This window comes from Tinamus guttatus, unplaced genomic scaffold (genome assembly GCF_059628265.1).
Source record: "Tinamus guttatus ecotype Peru unplaced genomic scaffold, ASM5962826v1 Tinamus_guttatus_pri_ptg000242l, whole genome shotgun sequence".
Classification (NCBI taxonomy): domain Eukaryota; kingdom Metazoa; phylum Chordata; class Aves; order Tinamiformes; family Tinamidae; genus Tinamus; species Tinamus guttatus.
This window is the reverse complement of record NW_028288776.1, coordinates 7,049,276-7,068,688: the sequence shown is the minus strand read 5'-3', so window position 1 is coordinate 7,068,688 and position 19,413 is coordinate 7,049,276. Positions and strand designations below refer to the sequence as shown.

The following is a 19,413-nucleotide window of genomic DNA, read 5'->3' as shown; positions in this document are numbered from 1 at the left end:
GCACTTTTGTTCAGTGTTAAACCAGGCAACCTGAAGTACAGGTTTTGACCTTCTAACTGCTTTTTAGAAGACTTAAAACCTGCAAAAGGGGAGGCAGGGGGGAAGAGAACTAAACCCTGGCCTTACTAGTTTAAGATTTGGTACAAAAAGTGCATTGTGAATTTTCGACTTGCAAATAGAGCAAGATTTGAATTATTTAAAAGGCTGAAGTAAGTGTGGTTGTATAGGGCATTGTTATTGGGAGGTTAGCAGCAGTTCTTTTCTTCCAGAAGCAACAGGAAGATGCAATTCAAGGTGTTAACTTCTCTTGTAAACTTGAAGGGTCTTCTCTCTTCTAAATTAGAAAACTTAGACTTTTCTATCTCTGGATGTTTTAGTAAATGCTCTAGAACTTTTCCAAACTGAGCTGTTGCCTGGTTAAAGATGGCAATACTGTTACTTCTAGGATACAATGATCCCTGAGTCTTGAGCAGTTGCAATCTAGCTAATGGCTTGGGTTGGATACCCACATTGTGTTTTACTGAATTTGTTTTTATTTCTTGAGATTAAAAACATCTTGATTTTATTGGACTACCCAGATGGCTAACTCAAAACTAGTCTGACCAGCTGCTGATATGCTGTCCCTGTTGATGTTACTTTGTTCAAACTGATGCTTTGAATACTTGCTTTTACGTATAAACATACTGCTGTTTTAACTATGCCATTATTAGCTTTCTTCCAGATCAAATCAAGATGTCTGCAGGAAAGGCCTTCATTGGAAAGCCAGCCCCTGACTTCACTGCCACGGCGGTAATGCCAGATGGGCAATTTAAAGACATCAAGCTCTCTGACTACAAAGGTAAGCTTTGGAGTGATAGTGGGTAGTAGAGAGTCAACTTGTGCAGTAATTCTGTTCCATGATGGATGGAGAAGACTTAGAAAGCTGTGGGGAAGATGTGACAGCATGGCAAGTGTCCCACATATAGTTTCTGCCAATCAACATAATTTACCTAAACTGTATTGTTGGATCAGGCTTAATTGGCTTGTTTCATCATGCTGCAAAAAAATGCAATATCTCCAGAGTGTTGTGTGGAACAGCAGCATCTCGTCTCTTGGGGCTTTTCTGGAAGTGTACTTTTTTTCTTTTATTTTCTTCTCTAACCAGTGAAGTTCCTTTCTCTAGAGGACTGTTAAAATGTCTGCTCTACAAAAAGCTCATTTAAATCTAAGTCAAAGGCTCAAAAAATCAAGTCCTGATGCAGATAAACTTGGAAAGCAGTGTCTCTAGCTCCTTGCTCTCAGGCTTGCTAAGGGCAGTTATTGGGTAGAATAGTTGCTTAAATAAGTGAAACTTCTCTGAAAGAACAGGCCAGATGAGATGATGTGCTGTAAGTAATCAGCTGCAGGGTTGCCTGGTATAGGTACTAGGTATACTCTGAGCCTGCCTGAGGGATTACACCCAAGAGTTGTTGTCCAATCTGAGCATCCAGTGCAGCAGACCTCCCGTGAGTAGGGTTTTGTGTTGTTTGTTAGCTGTAGGGTGACCTTGGATGATGTTGCAAATGGTATTTAGTTAAAGTGAAAATCCCCTGTGTGCTTTACAGAGCTTACTGCCTATACAGCACCTGCAGTTCACCCTTTAATCTTTAAAGGCACTTTTATTATCTAGCTGATTTTACTCTCTGAGTATCTGAATGTTTATGCTGTTGACTATGACAACTATTAAAGGCTATGATCAAAAAGTAATTGGTGATACTACTCTTTTTTTCTTTTTAGGAAAATATATTGTGTTCTTTTTCTACCCTCTGGACTTCACTTTTGTCTGTCCAACTGAAATTATTGCATACAGTGACAGAGCTGATGAATTCAAGAAAATTAACTGTGAAGTAATTGGAGCTTCTGTTGACTCTCACTTTTGCCATCTTGCCTGGTAAGAACCATGTCTTTAACCTAAGAAGCCTATCAGAAGATAGGCTTGGTTATTACCAAAAGTGAATCTTCAGCGTGATCAATTCTAACACTGCCTACTGAAACACCAAATAAAGGCACCAAGGAAGTACTGGTGGTGCAGGTTCTTTCCAACAGAACTGAGAGTACTCGTTAGTCCTTCTGTTGCCTCATGGCTGACGAATTGCGGTACTGGGGAAAGGATCAGCATCTGTTAGGATAGTTTATATCTTGCTCTGAACCATCTGTCTTCATAATAGTGAAATTTCCTTTTAGGATCAACACTCCTAAGAAGCAAGGTGGCTTGGGTACTATGAAAATTCCATTGGTTTCTGACACAAAACGTGTCATTGCCAAAGAATATGGTGTCCTTAAAGAGGATGAAGGTATTGCATACAGGTAATGACAATGTTTTAAGTTTGCCCTGTTATGTATGTGTTGTAATACATGAAACACATCAGATGAATGCAACTTGCATGTAATTGAAAGTCTTCTGCAAGTCCAATCTACTAGTTTAAGCTGTTGGACTCCTACAAGAGATGCTAAATATTTTTAATACTGTTTAGACTTCACACCTTTGGTAAGTTGAGCAGTAAATACTGTCTTGATTAGAGTGTTACTTAGAACAATATTATCTTAATAATCACAGGAACATCAGGTAAGCAGGCTAGCTTCTGTATGCATAAGACCTACAAAGTCATGAAAAGTGATTACTGGTATAATCCCGTGGTTGAAGTAGAGAGGAATTAAAACAAGCCCTATCTTGTGTTCAGCTCTTCAGACTTGAAGTTGCTGAGGCAGCTGAACCTTTTAACTATTTATGTAATACTGACTGGAGGATACTGCCAGTCAGCCATTGTGTGTCGTGATGTTTGTGGGTTTTTTGAATGTGTAGCTGCTCTTTGGTTTGCCTTTCCTTTGGCTTCTCTTCTCCTTGTTCTTCTGCCAATATCTTTCCTTAAGTAGGAAGTGTTACTTTGCTGTGTGGATGTTGTGATTTCTCCCTCCCAGCTCCTGCTGAAACAGCAATCGCTTGGAGCCTTGTTCAATGCCCCGCATACACAGAAGGCATTAAGAGGGGGAGAGCTGTCAATAGCGCTAGATCAGAGAGGCCACAGAACATGGTCATGATATGATGCGATATTAAACTCGCATATTGAAACAATTAGGTTTAAAGTAATTTTTTTAAAAAGCTCTGTTTTTTTTGTAGGGGTCTGTTCATAATTGATGAGAAGGGGATCTTAAGGCAGATAACAATCAATGATCTTCCCGTTGGTCGTTCTGTTGATGAAACACTTAGACTTGTGCAGGCTTTCCAGTTTACAGATAAGCATGGAGAAGGTAAGATTTCGTATTTCTAATCTTAAGTGCTTTTCCAGATAGTAGTTTCAACCAGAAAAGTTAAATAGCAGTTAGATTTGAAAGGTTTTAAGGACATGCATTTACTTGCCATGTATCCCTTATATGCCTTTTAAGGTGAAGCTTAGCTGTAGTCACTTGAAGGGTACCATAATGCTATATTAATCATGTCCCAGTTAATAGTCCACTGAGTGCTAAGCTAATGTTGAAATATCCCTTAAACTGGCTTCAGTTGAATTTAAACTGGGCATCTTGTTAAGCACATGGGAGTTGTATATTTCCTTCAGTGAGACAATACTTGAGATATGACTGGTAAAGAACATATGCTATAGCTTTGCCTGCAAAGGCAAACATAATTTAGACTCTGTGCAGTTTTGGTAGGTTGAGGCTATCAGTACTTAGACTGCATTTTACTAGCAGTTTTGCTGTTGGACAGTGCATTGCCATGCCCAGAGAGCTTGCTGGTCTTTCTCATCATGTGTAGCAATACTAAACAAAGGAAAATGGATGGGAGAATCTGCACAGAGGTCAAGAGCAAGATTAAGGTGCTTGAGGCTGGTAGCTTTTCTGCAGGAAATGCCAACAAAACTGCACAAGGTGGCTTTGAAAATCTTTATGGAAACTAGCTAAAGACTGATCAGAATTGCCATATAGCCATTAATGACAAGTGTTGTTACTGGCTGTGCTTAACTTGTTTCAGAGCTGGTAAATCCATTTTATTAAAACTGCCATTGTGTCTCTGTAGCCCGAAGAGTTGATGTCTCTGAACTCATGTGCCATTCTGCAGTTCACTTAAGGAAATATCCCTAATACGGGATGATTAAGGGCTGTCATTTCTTAAATGGAGCCTCTTAGGATTTATTATGCCCTGAAATAGTCAAAAATGTGACAAATGTTTTTCCTCTAGAACTAGGACTGTACTGTACTAAACTGGGCTAGACTAGAGTAAGGTTTGTAGCAGCACTCAGAAGCTGGGACTGGCAAAAAGACTTTTTAAAGGTCACTATAATCCTGAGACAGCAAGTTTTTCTGAGTAACACTGAGTAAATGCACCTTGTATAACTTAAATTATATAAAATTCTCTGGTTGGTAGATGCTTAAATATTGTATAGAATACTTTCTGCAAGAATAGCTAAACTTGAATGTTTTCATTGTTTCAGTGTGCCCAGCTGGCTGGAAGCCTGGCAGTGACACAATCAAGCCTGATGTTGAGAAAAGCAAAGAGTATTTTGCCAAGCAGAAGTAAACTTCAGTCCAAGTGTAAACTAGTATGCCTTACATAAAGAGCAAGCAGCAGTTATTGAACTCTGACTAAATTGTTGCATCTGAGTGGAGGGATCATGCTGTAGGTATAAACTGTAACTTTTTTACTTGAAGGAAAGCTTGTCCTGTTGACAATGCCTTCATAGAAAATCGTAATGATCACTTTCGGTGTATCATCCCCATTGACTTCAGTGACAATGCAGTGTATGTGGATAGTCATGTGTTGCATATAGAGCAGTAGTATCCTTTTGTAACTCTATTAAACTTGTGGAAAGAGCATCCTGTCTTCTGTTCTTATGTCCTTGAGAAAGCCAAAGGAACAGTGTAGGCCATACCTTGGTCTTGCTCATCAATCATTCAGTAGCACATAAACCTACAGAAACTAATCTCTGTAGAGGAACAGGGACAACATTGCTTCATAATATACAGGTTGTGGTGTAGTTGCATGATTTGGTAAAGCAACTCTTGAAAGTAAAGCAACTAGTGATCTTGGCTAGTATTTAAAAGCTTGGTCCATTGAGCTGTCTAGACAACTACATTCACAATGCTCTTCAAGTGCTACCTTAAAATGGAGATATTGATAGCCTTTGTGTTGCTGTACTGAAGTGCTTATTAGAAGCAAAGGATAGTTATTTTCAGACAATGCTTAAATTTTAATTCAAAATTTAAATTAAGCTCCACGGACTGCATCCAAAGAACAAAACTGAAGCCTTGAAGAGTTTTGGAAGAGAAATGTTTTGGTGATACTAGTCTGTCAGATTTCAGCAGAAGCCATGTATGTATTCATCCTCAGTCAAAACTTCTCATTTCTGTATCTAGCTTGGTCAAAACTGACTGCATATGCTACAGTGGTAATGTCCATTTTGCAGACTGTCTATACTGGTATGGGAGTGGAAGATGAGATTTTTAAAAGTGAACTTCCTTGGATATACAATATATGAATCCCTAGCTCTTCCCACTCCAGAGTGGGAATTTTGGGGGAAGTGAGAGGATGCTGACTAATTTTAGGACTGCAAAATAATTTTAAGGGGTAAGATCAAAGGGAGGTTGAACTAATACAGCATGCACAAGCAGTATGTATTCTGGCACTCCAGCTCAGCCTTGTTTCTGCTTTTTATTCTGAATGATTATATACATATTAAACTCAATGCATGTAACTGTCCTTAAGATAAACTGCAGCTGAGTTGCTCTATAGCTTCATCTTTACAAGTGCCATAAAATAAAAAGCTGAACTCTTAAGGCCATGGATTTGAGGAAACAGCTATTGCCTACCCCTATAAAGGAAAGTTGGAACCTTGTGATAAAAATCATAGAATCAGTGTAGTTGGAAAATATGTTCAAGATGAGGTCCAGCCATATCTCTATGTACCTGTAATGATAAACTCTTAAAGCTCCCCCTTATCCTCAGATTTCTGCTGTTCAAGTAGTGAACAAGTTCTATCATGCTCAGAGGGAACAATAACAAAAAGAATGACTTAGATGAGAATCAGACATGAATATGAAACATAACTGAGGTAGTCAACATGTCAGTGCTCGGTGTAGTGGGGTGGGGACTTTTTTTGCAGAAGCCTTAGTGCTAAATACTTAGTATGTAGTAATAAATCTGTTAATGGTAACAAATGTTCCTGGCCCTCTTAGTCTTGAGCATCAGTTTCACAAAGGATTTTTCTATCAGGGTAACAACGGGGTTTAGCATTCTAGGGTGACTGGAGAAGTGGCAGGAGGGTCAAAGTGTTTTCAGGATTGAGCACCCCTTTCTTTGGAGAAAGATGCATGGACAAATGCTAATATGGTACTATGCAGTACTGTACTTATTTTTTACTGATATCTAAAATGTGCTTGTTGTAGTAAATCACTAGGAACTACTGACTGCTAGCCTAAGGGAGAGCTCGCCTTTGAGCAGTCAATTGTATCATTTTGTAGCACCTTTGCACTGGTCACTTTGCCTGCAGTACAGTCCTGGTTTGTATGATCCAGGCTGTCCTTCACCCTGCTGCTGCCGTTGCAGTGACCTGTGCTCTTACTTGGCAGGCAGCTCCCCACAGCTGTGCCTAGACGAGGGCACTGCATGCTGCTGTGGGAAGCGCTGCCAGCTCTTGGTAGTGACAGAGAGCAGGATTAGGGACCCAGACGAAGGGAAAGGGTAAATACCTAATGTCGTGTGTAGTGCAACAGCGGGAGGGTGTCCTCCCTGTTACGGGAAGCGGAGGGTGTGAGGGGGCCGAGCTGCCGCCCCGACGGCTCCCCCGGGACCTGCGTCACCCTCTTCCCTCACAGCGGCGCGCGCCGCTCGGGCCCGCGCCTTCCCCACGGCCGGCGGCGCGCGGGAGCCGGCGATTGGCGGCCGGCGGCGCGCGGGGGCCGGCGATTGGCGGCCGGCGGCGCGCGGGGGCCGGCGATTGGCGGCCGGCGGCGCGCGGGGGCCGGCGATTGGCGGCCGGCGGCGGGCGCGGGCTTTGCCCCGCCCCGGGGCCGTTGAGCGGTGGCCGTGTGAGGAGCCGCGCGAAGGGCGTCGCTCGCGGAAGGCCTCGTGCGCGCGGAGTGCGTGACTGCGTCCCTTCGTGCTGCTGGGGAAAGCCCGGGCTGAGCTGCCTTGGTGATGTGGAATATCAGGGAATACTCTACAAAGAAACACTGCCGTCATCTCTTTAAACTCCCCTCCAAAGTGAAAATTTGAGCGTTGCTCTTCCCCTCACTGGTATCAGGGTGTTGGCATGTTTTGGTTTATTTTCACTTCTACTCATTAAAGAGCATCTTTTAATAATATGTTTTAACATATTTATAAATAGCTCCCAGCTTTTAAATGGCCCAATAACAGAGCTTGTTTTCATGTGCTGATTTTCCTGTTCAGAAAAGCAAATTAACTGTGCTAGCTCCCTAAGTGGCTATTAATTAAAAAGAAAAAAATTATATGTTCAAGAAAGACATTTCAGTTGTAATTAGTCTATTGCTGTTCATTTGTAATCGATGCATCAGCTGGCTATAAACATTATATATTTAAAAGTTGCAGTAAGTCAGTGGTGAGTGATGATGCTGCAGAAGTTCAAAACAGCCAAGAAACAGGAAAACCCGTGGGATAGGAGCCGTATCTTATGTTTGTGCTGCAAGGCTCCCTGTGGGAATGGAGGTAATTAAGTCCTTCCTTCTAGTACTGCTTCAGTGGGTGAGGCTTTCAGGGGATATTTGCTGCGCTGTCATCTTGTCTCTGAGCACACGAGGCGTAAAACCGGCGGTCAGACCTGAGCGTTGCCAAGTCAAGAGGAGCCAGAGGCTGTTTGCTTAAGCTCAGTGTTGATTCAGGTGCAGCCTGGAGCTTCCTCTGTTTCAAGCTCCCATCCCTGCTCCTCAGGAGATTCTGTCAATGTTTGGTTCGATTTAGATACCTGGGTTTATCATTTACAGACTTTGTAGAGGTTCGTATGTTGCATTGCCCTCAAAAGCAGAATGCCAGAGGAAACAAACATGCTTGCAATCATGTGATGACATGATAATGAAATGGCTATTCTTTAATGGATTCATATTCTTGATTTTGAGAAATGAACTACACTGCAACAGTCTGGTGTAACCATCTGTTGTAGATATATCACTGTAGACGGGATTTTTACTGGTTTTGTGAGAACTGTTAGAACTCTTTAGATAGCCCTGCAATATTTCATGTAGCAGTATAGTTATCCAGAGCAAACTTTATGCCAGTATCATTGCTCATATCAGTCTTTGTGATTTGCCTCAAACAGCTGTGGTGAAATAGCCTGGATATGGTCTCTCTGGAAGTGTGATCTTGTCCTCTTAAAATATATGGCAGAATTCCTTGCAATTCTGTAAATACGGCTTTAGGTACTGATTTGTTTGATCCTACTGAAGACTGAATATACAAGGAAATGATTTGCATGGTGTGTTCTTTGTATATCACCTAAAAATAGAGAGTTTTGTTTGCTTGTTTGGAGTTATCTGCAATTGAGCTATGTAAGATAACAGTGCTTGTGCCAAACATCAACTTCTATTGATGACTTCTATTCTTCAGTTACTATATGGTGTGCATATAGCAAAACAGTGCACCGTAATTAAGCTCATTTTTATATTTCTCATTATGTATAATAGAATTTGATTTTCCAATACTTGATATATAGCAATTTTTACTAGGTTTTATACATCTGTTGTATGTGTATATTATTCCAAAATTGATGATTGCTTATTTATTTTAAACATGAGAATTTTTAGTATTCTATGAACATTTTTCGTATTTAGCATTAGTAGAATAAATATTTAGTATTTAGTAGACTTTGTGTATTTTCAGTATATATTCAATATTAAGAGACATTCGGAGAAACAGGAAGAGAAATACATAAGTCAGTGTTACCTTTGTGGTGTGCAGTGCATGACTACAAATTCTCAGTGTAGACATCACTCAAGATGTTTAAGTTAATTGTGGAGTGAGAGGACTGAAAAGCTGGGATTCAGGCCCAGAGATAGAGGGGTTTTTTGGTAGTAAATTGTCATCTCTTTGTGCAGATCATATCCTTGTAGTGCTGTTGCGGCTTTACTGTGAAAATGCTGCCAATGCTTTGCATGGATCCAGACTCAGGAGAGAAAACGAGAGCACTTGTGTGGCAGGGCTTTGCAGGCCTGTGTGGTGCACGCAGGGCAACATGGCCAGAGTGGTAACAGAAATAAAATACAGCACCAGGAAATCTGCTGTTAATACTCAGCTAAACAGAGTGCTAAAGAATCCCATCAGCTCTAACTTCCACAGGGCAAAGCAACTCCTAGAGTGTTTTATTTTCCTTACCTGTGCAACACCTCACACCATGGAGCAGTGTGCTGGCATTTTTAAAAATTAAATTTAGCATTCTGTTATAAAACATTTCCTGCTGTGTTTGAAAAATAGTCTAAAAATAACTAAAATGTTTAAATGCTATTTTCTTAACTAGTGTCCCAGCTTTTTAAATACATCTCTAGGATAAGTAGTTCATCTGCTAAATTGCCTAATAAATCAATGAAGTTCAAAGAACAAAGTCAGGTTTATATCCCACAACTACTGCAAAACGATGCACTCTGGATAGGAAATATGTTTACGGCAGCCTCATGACTCTTATTTTTAGAAATATTATACATCAAAGCAACAGTCATGTAGAGAATATGTTAAAATACTTGAGTTTTATCATATTAGTAGTTTGAAATATATGCTGTATATATATATATATATATATGTATATTCTGTATGATTTTTTCAAAGAGCCTGATGTTCAGTATTGACCAGTCTGAACAAATGGCCGTCTATGTAAATACTACTACTAATATATCTTGCTTCTCAGATAAAGTATGGAGGACTTTCACAAAACAGATACCTCACATTTGCTCAGCAAAGGCAGAAAGAAAGGAACTGCGCAGGAGGGCTGTGAGGCCATAGGTGAGTTATATAACTGTGGCCAATGCAGAAATGCAGTAAATTTGGACATCAGTCAGGAAGTGTGTTGAAACTCTTACTTGCTCTCTTTTTATTACAAGTTAATGATATGTACATAAAGAGGAACTAGGAAATGACAGAAATAACTAGTTTTTTTTCATCATGAATACATTAGCTTCTATTTTTAGTGTTAGCAGCTTACAAAGAGGAAAAACATGATTTTGCCTTTATAGTACAGTCAGAACCGATCTTGCTTTGACATGTCTGAATTTATCTGGGGTTGTAGTCTGTGTCTTCACCTCCAACATAGGTATAAATTAGCATTTCACAGAATCTACAAGTATAGTATTACAGAAACTACTGAGTATCATCGCTGCTAGTAAAGAACACAATACAGACGCCTACAAAATTCAGCTTTGAATACATACCAGAATTTCTCCTAGCACCTTTTTAGAATACAGACAAGGCCTGAAGAGAAATGTATTGATAAATATTGAGGAGTATGTTTGTAGAATCAAGGCTTTGCAGGTCAAGGCGTGTGCAGATGGAGCAACCGACGCAGCTAATCTGCAATGCCCACCTTGATAGGGCTGCGGGAGAGCGCGTTGCTGTCGCGCAGCGCGGAGTCTTGCACGCGCTCCCTGCCTTTCCTAGGCTCTGCTCAGCACCCCTAAGGACTGCAGGTTAGGCCCCAGTCTTTCATCCGAAACGTAAATCACTCTGTGTGTTACCTGTGGCTCGCATCTGAGTTTAAAATGTTCTTGTGCAAGGTGCTATTTCACCTTGTATGCATATGTTTAAGTGTGCGTGTGTACATATATACGTGTGTGTGTGTATGAAGACTTTCAGGGTATGTCTACACTGCCTCAGGAACTGTAAGCCCAGTAAGTTAATGTTTAATGTTCTATAGAAACACATTTTTGAAGAACCTGAACTGACACAGGAGATTAGATAACCTTTGTCAAAAAAGAAAAGTCTGTCTTTTGTCAAAAAAGAAGTCTTTACTAAAAATCTACATTTAGTAAAAGTTAATGTAAAGTTAATAGTTAATCAAATATACTTTTCATAAATACAAAGAAAATTCATCTTTATTTCTGTACACTTTTCAAAAACACAAGGTAGATTTTAGTTTTATTTCTGTACTGTTTGATTTTTTTTGGAAGAAGATCTTGTTAAAAAGGATTGAAGCAACAGTGAATGATTCAGGTAAATAGTCAGAACAATTACTTGGAAAAAAAGAAAAAAAAGGTTGTGATATGAAATTAGAATTTAAAAAGTAGTTTTCCACCATATTTTCAATTATTTTGTCAGTTACTGAAAATACCACACCCATTTTTCTCTGAAGTTGTTTTGTTTGTTTGTTTCCCCAAAGCTGTTTTTTGTGTAGCAAAGCAGTAAGAAAAAAAGATCATTTCTATTTCTTGTCTCTTTCTGCTTTCTGAAGCAAACAATCCATGATCTCTCACAGGATATATGATATGATAGAAAGCCAACTTAACAAATAACAAGAAGCTAATTTGTCAGGTTTTATGAATTTGCAAAAGTAAAAGTTGCAAAGTTGCAAGTGACTCTTCACTGCAGTCAATAGCTACCTACTTTTACCTTTAAAGGAAGAAGTTTGGAACTGTTGCCCCTGAAATCCGTGTTCAAAGCAACCTTTTTAAAATATATTCATTGCTTGAACTGTTTTTTTTTTAATTTTTTTTTTTTTTTAGAAATATGGAAGCCTTCAGTCAGAGTTTAGTCAAATTCATGTTACTGTGTATTTTCGCTAATTTAGACCATGTTTAATAGTAGCACCAAAGGACACCAGTAATTTTGGTCACGTTAAAATGTGATACTTGAACTAACAAATCCATTGAAGTATTTGCTTTTACTTATTTGTCATTTGAAACTACCTAAAATAAGAATGTCTTCATGATGCCTCATGATCCAAGAACAATCCATTCCTCATCATGTCTAGTCTTGTCCCAAGAGATGAGATTACTGAAACGGATTCTCAAACTTTACTTTTATAAGACAAAATCCAATAGGCTCTATTTACAACTTGTAAGAAAAGAAAATTACCAGCTGTAACTGAAGAAGGGCATGAGGAACCAATGCAGTCCCTTCCAAAGATGTTATGAAATATTTGTATTACGCTCTGACATACCTCTACTGCCAGGAGCACAAAGAACACAGGTCTGCCCCGATTCTGTTTAAATATTCAAAAATATGTTTTAGCAAATAAAAAATCCAGTAATTACAAGTACTACATTTAAGTTACCAAGGGAAAACACTGATCAAATACCAGTTACACATTGCTGGATCTACTCTCTTTTGTTATTGCTGAAACAGATAAAAAAAAATATGAAGTGTGCTTGTAAAATAAACTTGTTCAAATGACCTGGTAAAGAAAAACACTTATTAGATCTATTCATAAAAAGTGTTTCATTTTTCACTAACACAGATTTGCCTATTATCATAATTTACTGACTTCTGCTAAAATCACTAACTTTCATTGTTACTGTTTCCAGATGCTGCATTTTGTGCATCTTTGTAGCTGTTTTCAGTACGTTAAAAACAATGATCAATTCTCACTCATTGCAGTGCTTAGACAAAAATATTCAGTGCTCAAGATTCCTTATAACACTGTATATTTTATTAACCAAAATAAATTGTAAAGATAAATTACATACATTGAAATGAAATGGCAGTGGCAATCTGTTCATTGAATGAACTAAAACAAAATACTAAACATCTATACAAAAAAAAAATCCCCAAATCAAAATATTTTCATTTAAATTGTAATGTAAAAAGAGAAATCTGATCCCATTCTGTATGGTTCTAGGAGAATCATTGTTTTGTATGTATGAAACCGTGAATTCAAGTCCTTGTTAAATTACATTTAAACTAGAAAGTTCTAGGAAGGCCAGCCAACCTTTCAACCAGAAGTAATTCTATACTATAAAAACAGATTTTAAAATATTAAATTATTTTGTTTAAATTAAAAATCACATTACCATTATCACATAGTAAATCAGGTGGGTGCCTTAGTGAGATGTGGTGACAAATGCATGGAAAGTAACACAAATTCGTTTTTTGTTAGGCTGAACAAGCGCAGTAATCACACGCTCATTTAGAGAAAAATAAACTTATGCTGAACCTTGATTTTGCTGATTTAGAATACAGACTAGGAAAAAGAAATGTATCAATGATGTAGTGTGAGAATAACCTTAGTGTTGTTCTCCAAAAGGTATGAAGGACTACAGTAATAAATAAAAACAAAGGGTTTGGTTCTGCAAAGTGACTGTTTTTGCAAAATCATGTTGATATCAAGGAAAGGAAGAAAGTGCTTAGCAATCTGCAGCTTTGCATCACAGTCAAGTAAAATAATAGTTTGTGAAAGTTTTAGTAATTTAGTGTAATGTATTATTTTCATGAAGCCTGAGCCTCCAAGTGCTCTAAGGTAAATAAATTAATGATTCCCGGTGCCATTTTGAGCTCTGAAAAAATCAAATAAGATACAATAATCTAAACAAAGTTATATTTTTGGCTGAAAATGTGTTATCCAGCAGTATGAGTAACATAAAAATCATGGATATTTTCCCTTCTTTTCTTAAAAAAAAATCCTCTGCTTTGTTGACTGTGTATGTGTGTGTGAATGTTTCATGTAATAGTTTTGTGTGCGTGCAAGTTTATGGTCTCCCTCACACAAAACCAAAAAGTACACAGGAAACCAATACAGTAAAAATGGGGTATAGCTGGCACGACATTGGAAATTATTTACATTCAAATCTGTCTTAGAAAAAGGTTGTAGAAATTTTAATTTTTACTTGATCAGCTTAATATGACCAAAACTCTACTGACACAGACATAGGCTGCTCTATAAAGTGTTAAGTTCTTAAAACTGACATAAAGAATTCACCTTATTCTACCAAGCTGACACTGGGTGTAAAGGAAATAGATGAGACTTAGTCCATGACCTTTGTACCGTCACTTTCTCTTTCATAACTATCCTGAAAAAGCAGGCTGTTGTTGAGCAATGTTCTGTTCAGTTCTGCTCCATGTACAGGGCTATGCTACTTACTGAAACAATCACTTTGGAGAATTTTCTTTTGGATGTTAAGGGGAGACATTGAAATATCTCTTAATTATATTAAGCTAGCTTTGCTAAAGGTGAAGGAATGCAGAACACCTTTTGTTTGTTTGTTTGTTTGTTTCCTAAGGGGGCAAGACTGAAAAGATTGAACATTTGTTTCCCAGGGAAACTTATGACACAGGGTAGTAAAGTGCTGAATACATCTAAAAAATATCAGCCCTGAGTTCCTACCGAAAAAAGAATATTTCAGAGTACAATGACAGAAAGTACACTTTTTTACACAGAATAAATCCAAAACAATTGGAAATAAAATTCCTAAGAAGACACGTGACACTAATTAGCAGCAGGGGATTTCCAGTGCAAAAATGTCTGAACTTTGCCCAGCCAAAGGCTAATGGGCATCTTAGCAGATTTGAAAAACACCCACGGAATCAGCAAGAGCATGGAAGGGACTCCCCCACCGCCCTCCAGATCGGCAGTGCTACAATGTAGTGCCCCCTCATTTTCTGTGAAGCTGATGTTTGGATTGAGATGCTTACACAGCTGCCCAGATTTACTCTGTGTCAGCACTTGCACCACGAAAAGAAGGGCTGGGGAGTTCCCACTTCACTCGCCCCTCGTCCCGTCAGGAACCCGCCTCGCTCAGTGAAATGCGCTTCTCTGCGCTCCTCCTGGCAGGCCTAGCAGTTGGAATCGCTCTGCTGGGGGCGTAGAAAAATAGGCCTTCTGCTCCTCCGAGTACCTTTCCTTCACCTCAATGATGTCCCTGTAGCTCCAGTCCTGCCAGTGGAAATTGAACCGCTCCAGCAATTCAATTCTTTTCTCTTCTGTGCTCACACAGTCAATAGGGGCAGATTGTTCCAGGAGTGGTACTTGAATATCTGGGAACAGGAGGAGAGCCCGGATAGCAAACCAGCCGCCATACTTGGGATGGATACATACGCCATATATCTTCTGGAAGGACAAAACACAGGGGCTTGGACATCTCATTTTGTCTTTGGTAATGCTGAGAGATCAAACCATTACACTGAGCTTTGATGCAATTTCTCACACCCATAGTCCATAGTGGAGAGTTCTAGAGGCAAGGAAGGAAAGTCCTTTCCTCACTGTGTGGCTCAAAGCATTGCATTTGATTCTCATTCTCCTGTGCCCATACACAGGCCACGCTGTAATGTGGGGAAAAGTTTCTCTGAAAATACAACACAGAAATAAACAACAGCAGAGACTGGGTTCTATATGTAAGCAGGTCTTCTTTTCCTTTGACGTTTATTCCCTTACCTAGTAAGTTAATAGATTGAGATACTTTTCTCCATTCACTCTTTTCTCTACCACCCTAAAGTATCTTGGAAGCTTCTCAATTCTGTCTAAACCTTTTATATAGCTATTTGTGATGGAGACTTCTTACTTCCCTGAAGGAAGGACTAGTGAATAAACAACATTTGCATAATTCAGTGATTACAATTTGATGGCTCTTCAATGATTCACAGGTTGTGTTTTCATCTCACCTTTTTCCCCCAAGGATCAAGCTTCACGTCCTTCCTCTGGTAGTAATATGCTGCTCCCGCAACATGGGCAGCTGTCTGTGCCAAAAACTTGGGCTTTCGGTTTGGCAGAATCTCGTAATCATATATAATATCCACCTTCTGGTCAGGGAATTTCTGGAGTGGGGAGAAAAACATCAGCTCAGATTTAGGGAAAAAAGATTTGCCACCACAGAAGTGCTGAATATTAGCTATCTGTAAGCCTGCAGATTTCCACATCCTGCTCCCACAATCTTTTACCAGTAATCCTGTGGCCTTGGTTTTTCAAACTCTGACTGTAAAGTGCCTTACACACATATAGGCTATAATGACAAAGGGATAGAATATGCAGGTCAGCAGCCTGTTGATGCTCTTAGTAAGAATTTAGCACCATGAATAATGTTTTTACTCTTTTGAAGAGCAAGAGCAGGAACTGGGAGGGCTCTGTCTCCTGCTCAAACCACCTGGATATATTTCACAATAGAAAAAGGAGACAGTATTTCAAGGCTCTTACCTCCTTCACAAATGATAAATGATGAGAAACACACTGGTCCACGGGATCCCTGATTATTTTTAACCGTTCTTTGTTCACAAAAGGCTTAAGGGCTTTGTCAAACATTGAAGGCGTGCTCAGGACAACGAAGGCCAGCGTGTCATCTGGGTAAGGGAGGTGGAAGGCAGGCTGGAGAACAGCGTTGTACCATCCGACCTTTGGCAGAGACAAACAAATCTCCATTAAAACAGGCTCGCCACTCTTCTGCCAGCAGGGATGCAGTGACTTTAAAAAGGAAAGTAGAAAGCAGTGCAGCTACCTTCATTTGCAACCCAGATATGCAATCTACCTAGTTCATTCCATTCAAACCGAGCAGCTTTGCATACTGAGATTTACAGTTTCTGGAAGCTGTACCTTGATATGGGAGATAAGGGTGATCAACTGCATTCAGATGAAGACTGCCCTTTAGCCAGCTCTGTTCAGAAGCCTTAGACGGAAATATCAGCAACCAGTCTTGCCAATGCAAATCAGATGTTTTGGTTTAGAGTGCCTGATTCGCACTTGGATTGTTATTTAGACAAGGCACCTACTGCTTGTCTTAGTAGGATTTAGGCAGCCCTTTCTTCTTCCCTTGAAGGCTCCATCCCCTATTTCTAACTTAACTTACTTCCTCAGCAAATACCTGTACCAGCAGATGCAAACTCACTCATTACAAATTAAAATCTTGCACACAAATGCCCTTGCCTATAAAGAAAAGAAAAAGGAAAAGAAAAAGGAAAAGAAAAAGGAAAAGAAAAAGGAAAAGAAAAAGGAAAAGAAAAAGGAAAAGAAAAAGGAAAAGAAAAAGGAAAAGAAAAAGGAAAAGAAAAAGGAAAAGAAAAAGGAAAAGAAAAAGGAAAAGAAAAAGGTAAAAAAAACTCACAGAAGCTATAGCCCAGAAAAGCAGACTTCTCTCTGAATAGCCAACTTTCCAAAAGAGCTTCTAACTACAGGACTCCACATAGAAAATGAACCATAGGAGAATGGCTTATTATCAATTCAAGTTGAGAGCTGAAACATCCAAAGTCCTTTTCTCCCTAAAACTAGTTTATTATAGTGAAGTGGTACAAGTCAAAATCAGATTTGTCAGGTACAAGAAGAGCATCCAATGCCCAGCCTTGCTAACACTGCAGAAAGCTGAAATTTTTCTTCCGTAAAGACTTTCTAGGAGACCCCATGACTCTCAAGTCATTCCTGGCACAGTGCTGCTCTCTGGAGTTCTGCAACTGAACTTTTAGCCCCAATAACCTCAGCCCTAATCCCGTTCTGCCTTTTTTCCCCCCTCCTCTGTAATTGATCCTTATGTTCTTATGATGCCCCTCTTTAGCTGAAAGAAAAAAAAAAGAAGAAGAAAAGTCATTTTGTGTTTTTTTCTTTCTTTCTTTCTTTTTGCTTAAATAAGACAAGGTTGTTCTGCTTCAGCCAGAAAGAAACTGGAACTTCTGTTTTGCTCATATGACGAACTGCATGGCTTATTTCTACAGCAGTAAATGTTTACATGTGAAAAAGAGGGATTTGAAGTTCCCAGCAGTGACAGACTCCTGCAGCAGAACATCAGCTGGATTGGGCCACAGCCACATTTCAGAATTTCCTTTCAAGACTGAACGTATCCTAACACCAGCCAGAAATGAGGGACCAAGCCAGGGCAGTACGAAGAACAGGAGTAATGTCTGAGAACCCCGGCACTCCACTACTAATATATTACATAATATTAGCAGTCTTAAAAGATCTTGACAACTTCTGCTCTCCTGAAATGTCATAGAGATTAGGTCTAATATTTGGAAATATGTCAGGTAATGTGCCTCTAATAGCCTGAAACTGCAAAGTATCAGGTGGCTCTAACAGCAAAATAAATCTGAAAGTGACTTTACAGTAGGCAGTAGCAGCCAGACCTGAACATATGGAAACAGAGTTAAAAATAACTGATATATGTATCTACATATCTACAAACATACCTTCTTAGATCAACCCCAGAGTTAAATCAGTTTTGTGGCTTTTGTTTAAGATGCTAAATTGAGATATTAGAAAAAAAATAGAGAGACGGAAACCAGATTCTGTTGCCACGTTTTGGGAAGGCAAATTCTGGAGATCTGACTACTGCCATTCCCTCTCAGGGCAACAGCAATGCAGGGACCTGTAACTATCCTTGTCGTGACTGACTGAGGTAGCTGGTGTTTGGTTGAATAACGGAAGGGGTTCGAAGGGCCGTTAAGCATCAAGGAAAGGGTTATTTGATTAGAGCGTCTGTGCGAGTGCGGGCAATAAAAGGGCTGAACGGCCGAGCGGGGAGGCGGCCCCCGCCGCGCGCCCTCAGGGGCTGCCGCTGCCCGTGTCCCCGGGGCGGCAGCGCCACCTGCCGCCGCCACGAGCCCGGCGCGGCCGCGGGCGCCACGTGCCGCTCCGGCGGTCACCGGGCAGCGCGGGAGACGGGGCCTCCGGCGGGCAGGGCGGGAGACGGGCGCGCGGCGGAGCGGAGGGGCCGCGCCCCGTAACGGCTGCCGCCCGCGGCCGCCGCCTCGGCGTGACGTGACGTCACGTCACGGCGGCCGACGTCACGGCGGCCCCCGCGTGACGTCAGTACCTTGAAGGCGTGCACCTCGAAGCCGAGCTGGCCCAGGGCGCCGCGGAGTTGCTCCGCCACGCGCGCCTCCATGCTGCTGCCGCGCGGGGCCTCACGGGACGCGTAGTTCTGCTCGCCCGCCCGCGCGCGGGGCACCACGGGAGGCGCGAGAGACCCCCTTTCCCTCCGGCAACACGCCGGCCGTCCCGCCGCGTCTCCTAGGAGACGGCGCGGTGCGCGCGGCACCATGGGACTTGTAGTCCGCGCCTCTCCCGCGGCCGCGCGCGCCGGCCTAGCCAGGACTCCGTGTCCCAGCGGGCCCCGCGCGCAGGGGAGAGCGGGACCGCGCGGGGTCTGCGACACGGCCGCCGTCCGCGGGCCCCCGCGCTGCCGCCTCGGGGCTCGGCCCGCCGGCGCCATGAGCTGGGAAGGGCGGCTCAGCTCCCTGCTGGCCCAGACCGACTCCGGCGTGGCGCGGGCCAAGGCGAGTGCACGCCGGGTCACTGAGCCTAGTGGCCGTGTGGGCCCAAGTTCAAAGCCACATGAGCTGCCCGCTCCTCCTTGCTGGGTTGCCATCTCTCAGCAAACGAGTAATTATTTTCCTTTTTCTTACAGCAGCGTCTCAGCATGGCCAATATTCCCTCTAAAGGTAACAGCACGTTCAGCTTTCTTAGGCGGAGTGTTTCACGAATAAAGGCAAATCTCCTTTCTTGATCGTAGACAACCTTATGTGGTTGCTTAGCGTGGGTAATTTTCTGTTCGTAATTT

General features: G+C 41.1%; 2 protein-coding genes across 2 annotated transcripts; one reads left to right on the top strand and one right to left on the bottom strand.

Annotated features, from left to right (window-relative positions):
- The first annotated feature begins 687 nt into the window (after positions 1 to 687).
- PRDX1 (peroxiredoxin 1) lies at positions 688 to 4,827 on the top strand. Its single transcript, XM_010228122.2, has 5 exons — positions 688 to 838; positions 1,756 to 1,909; positions 2,203 to 2,325; positions 3,137 to 3,267; positions 4,446 to 4,827. Exons 1-5 carry the CDS (start codon positions 733 to 735, stop codon positions 4,529 to 4,531), a joined length of 600 nt encoding a protein of 199 aa, XP_010226424.2. The 5' UTR covers positions 688 to 732; the 3' UTR covers positions 4,532 to 4,827.
- Positions 4,828 to 14,619: 9,792 nt separating this feature from the next.
- On the bottom strand, positions 14,620 to 18,777 carry MMACHC (metabolism of cobalamin associated C). The gene is made up of 4 exons (XM_088526146.1): positions 18,667 to 18,777; positions 16,068 to 16,262; positions 15,539 to 15,691; positions 14,620 to 14,987 (listed from the first exon to the last, which is right to left on the bottom strand). Exons 1-4 carry the CDS (start codon positions 18,736 to 18,738, stop codon positions 14,676 to 14,678), a joined length of 732 nt encoding a protein of 243 aa, XP_088382272.1. The 5' UTR covers positions 18,739 to 18,777; the 3' UTR covers positions 14,620 to 14,675.
- Positions 18,778 to 19,413: the final 636 nt, after the last annotated feature.